Below are 4,202 nucleotides of genomic sequence, written 5' to 3'. Positions count from 1 at the left end.
GCGAATGTCACTGTTAGTATGTGAGGCTAACCCTGTTCTCTCGTGTTCCAGAGTGTTGTGGAGCGGCGGCTGAGATGATGTTCGGCTCGTGTGGTCGGTGATGTCTCACGATGGCCGCAGCCAAGGCGGGGGCGGCGGGGGGGGCTGTGCGGGGGGACCGGGCACCTCCACCTCCCCCCAGGGCAGCCCCATCACGCTCTCCGTGCCCCGCCCGGACCACCAGCGCACCTCCAACCTCTACGTGGACACGCCCTTCAAGCACCGCGTGGCGCCCCGCTCGAGGCCTGGCCAGCATCCTTCGCCGGCGGGGGGTCGCGCCCCCCTCTCCACGGACCTGCCGCTGGTCCACGGCGCGCCCGCCCGCACCAGCGGCAAGAGGCCGGCCACGGCGGCGAAGCTCACGGCCGCCCAGACAAGCCTGAGCGTCGGGACGACAGCGAAGGGCGGCAGCCTCGCCGGCAGCCTCGCCGGTAGCACCGCGGGCGTGACCCTCGGGCCGCAGGGCAGCCGAGCGCCCGTCATCAGCAAGCAGCCCGCCGCCCTCACCTTCACGAAGGCCGGCCGCGACGAAGGCGACGGCGAGTCCATCATCTGCTCGTGGTGCGGCCGCTGTCGGTGCGAGGCGTGCACCAAGCCGCGGCCGCCGCCTGCGGCCTGGCTGTGCCGCAACAAGTGCCTGTGCTCGCCCGCGGCCGTGGTCGACTACGCGTCGTGCCTGTGCTGCGTCAAGGGCGTGCTCTACCACTGCAGCAAGGACGGCGACGCGGACTTCGACACGGCCGCCGACCACCCCTGCTCGTGCGGCGGCCCGCATGCGCTGCGGGGCTGGGCGTGCCTGGCCCTCGCCTCCGTACCTCTGCCGTGCCTGCTCTGCTACTGGCCCCTGACGGCGGCGCGGCGCCTGCTGGAGAGCACGTACCAGCGGTGCACGAGCCACGGGTGCCGCTGCCCCCAGGGCGTGGGCGCGCGCCACCACCCGCCTCCGCCCCCGGAGAAGCGGCCGCTGCACGACTGCGCCTGAAGGGATTCGCGCAGTGTGGACCGGGCCAGCCACTCCCTCGGAGGGCGGCCTCGGCCACCCCCTCAAGCTTTAATCCCCGGGCCAGGGTGGCCGCCCGGCCCGCGCCGCCCGCGCCGCCCGCACCGCCCGCCGGACGTTGAGCGGCCTCGGGGCGCTGGTGGCGGAGCGTGGGCGCGGAGCCTTCTCCTAGTCACGCCCACGCTGCCCACGCCGCCCACACCAGCGCATGGCCCCGGGCACATTCAGGGATCAACGCCGCGCCCACCAGTCAGGGGCGGTTGAGACGGTGGGCGGCGCATCACGCCCACACCTCTTACATCGTAATTAATTTATTATTCAGCCTTGTATGACGGTGTGGCGCAGATGCGCGAGGTGGCACCGCTGAGTCGGCACTCACCGCTCACGCCGGAGGCGCCGCCAGCACCCCTCGCGCCGCAGCCGCCGCGCTGCGATGCTGCGATGCTGTGCTGCTCGTATCGTCGGTGTTGGCCCCCGCCCACCACCCATCCTCAGCCGCCCAGCCCACCCCCTCCCCCTAATCCGCCCGCCCGCAGATAGAAGGGCGGGCCAGCAGGACATGACTGGGACGGGTCACCCAGTACCTTCTAGTCGATCAATTAATGTTGTTGCGCGAATGTTATCGTTGGCGAAAAGTGGGCCCGCGACCCCCCCTCACTCGGAAAGACCAGGGGGCGCAAGGACGCTGCTACCCCCTCCCTCCCTCCCCCCCTCCCTCCCTCCCTCCACTCGCCGCCCGCGTGGAGGGCCGCATGAGAGCCAGCCAGCCAGCCCGAGGGCGGAAGGACAACCTCCAAGGGATTCCGGTCCGAGGACGAGGTCAGGCTCGCGGCCCTCGCAGTGATAGCGGGCAGGACGATCTTGTGCTGACCGCAGACTGGCTTCCATGGGACACGATGCTCCTCAGGTGCTGGGGAAAGGAAAGAGATGTGCTCGGAGACATTACACGGTATGGCCACGCAAGCAAGTGAGCGAGCAAGCACACTCACACTCACACGCACACGCACACTCACACTCACACTCACACTCACACTCACACTCACACTCACACTCACACTCACACTCACACTCACACTCACACTCACACTCACACTCACACTCACACTCACACACACACTCACACACACACACACACACACACACACACACACACACACACACACACACACACACACACACACACACACACACACACACACACACACACACACCCTTGCTCCATGCGGGTCAACACGAGGAGGAAGAAAGCATACACCGTCGAGAGAGAGAAAAAAAAAACCGAAATACAAAACGAGTGAAAACAAAAGAAGTGCGACGTTTGATTTGTGTTGAACAGCATTGCTTTCTTCTTCCCTTTTTTTGTCCTTCCAAAAAACGAAGAAAAGGAAAACACGAGATATTTTGGAGAGGAAAAGGAAATAAAAGAGAACTAAGAAACGAAGAGATAATGCCAGTGTGTTACAAGATGGACGTATTTCGGCCAAACGAACTGATTTATTTTTTACTTTCTCATTCTCTTCTCTTTCTCTTCATCCCTCCCTCCCTCCCTCCCTCCCTCCCTCTTTCTTGTGGATAACGAACGCAATGATTGTTATTCCGACGGCGGTTGCAAAAGCTCATTGTTGATTGATTGTGTGTCCTAGCTCTCTCTTTTTTATATATTACTGTGAAGAGACAAAGAGAGAAATATTTAGATATTGTTCGAATATATGATTTGTTATACTGAGAGCAAGAGAGAGAGAGAGAGAGAGAGAGAGAGAGAGAGAGAGAGAGAGAGAGAGAGAGAGAGAGAGAGAGAGAGAGAGAGAGAGAGAGAGAGAGAGAGAGAGGCAGAGGCAGAGGCAGACAGACAGACAGACAAAGTGAGAATATGAGAAAGAGCTTAGAGAGAAAGAGAGGACAAAGTCAGTTAGTCGAGTCTGTGTATGTTGTAAGCAAGCAGAGACCCCTCCCTCCCCCCTCCCTCCTCCCCCCCTCCCATAGACCCTATTCCTCGGCGTCCCTCCACGGATCCCAGGACTCAAGAGAGGGGGAGGGTAAGGGGGAGGGGGATGGGGATGGGGGGGACGGGGGAACCCAGCGCCGTCTCCTGGTCAGGTAATTCACCGTCGTAAACAAGGGGCTGCGGCTAAATGGCTCGGGCGGCTTGGAATCTTGTAAAAAAAATAAAATTATATATATATATATAGAAAAAAAGTGCATCCGAATTTTGTAAGAAAAAAAAAAGCTGAAAAATTCAAACCAAAAAACAGAAAACGGAAAAAAACTTTGAAACGGTCACAAATCTTATATAATTATTTGTTTTCTTCAAATTTCTATTGATATTTAATATATATGTATATATATGTATGTATATGTATATGTATATTTATATGTATATGTATAAACCATTCACCCAAACTTCGAGGTCGTTACCAAGTCGCCTGTCGCTCCCCTACTCAAACACACAAAAAGAAATGTATTTTTGTAGAAGCAGGATTCTTTTTTTTATATATATATAAATGGAATGAGGAGTTTTGTGTTGCAAACCTGCGTGGGTGTTGCGTGCACCCCCTCCAGGTGTTGCAACCCCCCTGAGTCCAGGAGTGGGGGGGGCGGGCCGCTTTTCGTCCTGTTGCTTGGTTGATAAGAATTATTGCTATGTTGATAAGATTTATCCAACAAGATGTTTTGTTCTTTGTAAAGTTACTGTACAGAATTGTCTATTGTCTATGAAGAGAGAATTATTGCTGATATATAATTCTTCTTTGTATAACTGCTTTATATGTTCCAAAATACTTATATTGGCAGTTATTGTATGTATGTACATAAGGAATATTGAAAATAATAACAAAAGGAGAAAAAAATAAACATCCCGTGGCTTCATTTCTTCCTTTGTTGTTTCTTAGTATAAGAACGGATGGGTTGGGTAGGGGGTGGGTGATATATATACACCCCCCTCCCCCCATAAACCGCCCATGCTTGCTCAGAACAGCTGCATCATCTACGCCAAGTGGGCAGTATTAAATTTTATAGCTTTCACAAAAACGGAAATAAGATGCAAACGTTTCCTTTTCACTTTTGTCAACTTGACAAAAAATGAAAATATAATAAAGAAAATAGAATAAAGGGGCAAAGTCAGAACCAATTTGAATACCTTATATAAAATTGATGATGATAATGA

The 4,202-nt window shown here is 55.2% G+C and overlaps 1 protein-coding gene across 1 annotated transcript in view; it reads left to right on the top strand.

Moving 5' to 3' along the window:
- LOC122254373 (protein sprouty) overlaps positions 1–3,889 on the top strand; it is a 13,286-nt gene extending 9,397 nt beyond the window's left edge. The window contains exon 2 of the mRNA XM_043018044.2: positions 52–3,889. Coding sequence (XP_042873978.1) covers positions 101–1,021 — 921 coding nt within the window. The 5' untranslated portion in view covers positions 52–100 and the 3' untranslated portion in view covers positions 1,022–3,889. The remainder of the gene's footprint in view (positions 1–51) is intronic.
- Positions 3,890–4,202: the final 313 nt, after the last annotated feature.

Source organism: Penaeus japonicus, unplaced genomic scaffold (assembly GCF_977035675.1).
Source record: "Penaeus japonicus unplaced genomic scaffold, GWHDUDI00000001_assembly GWHDUDI00000009, whole genome shotgun sequence".
NCBI classification, from domain to species: Eukaryota; Metazoa; Arthropoda; class Malacostraca; order Decapoda; family Penaeidae; genus Penaeus; species Penaeus japonicus.
The sequence above is the reverse complement of the archived record's forward strand: the minus strand, read 5'-3'. Positions and strand labels throughout refer to the sequence as shown.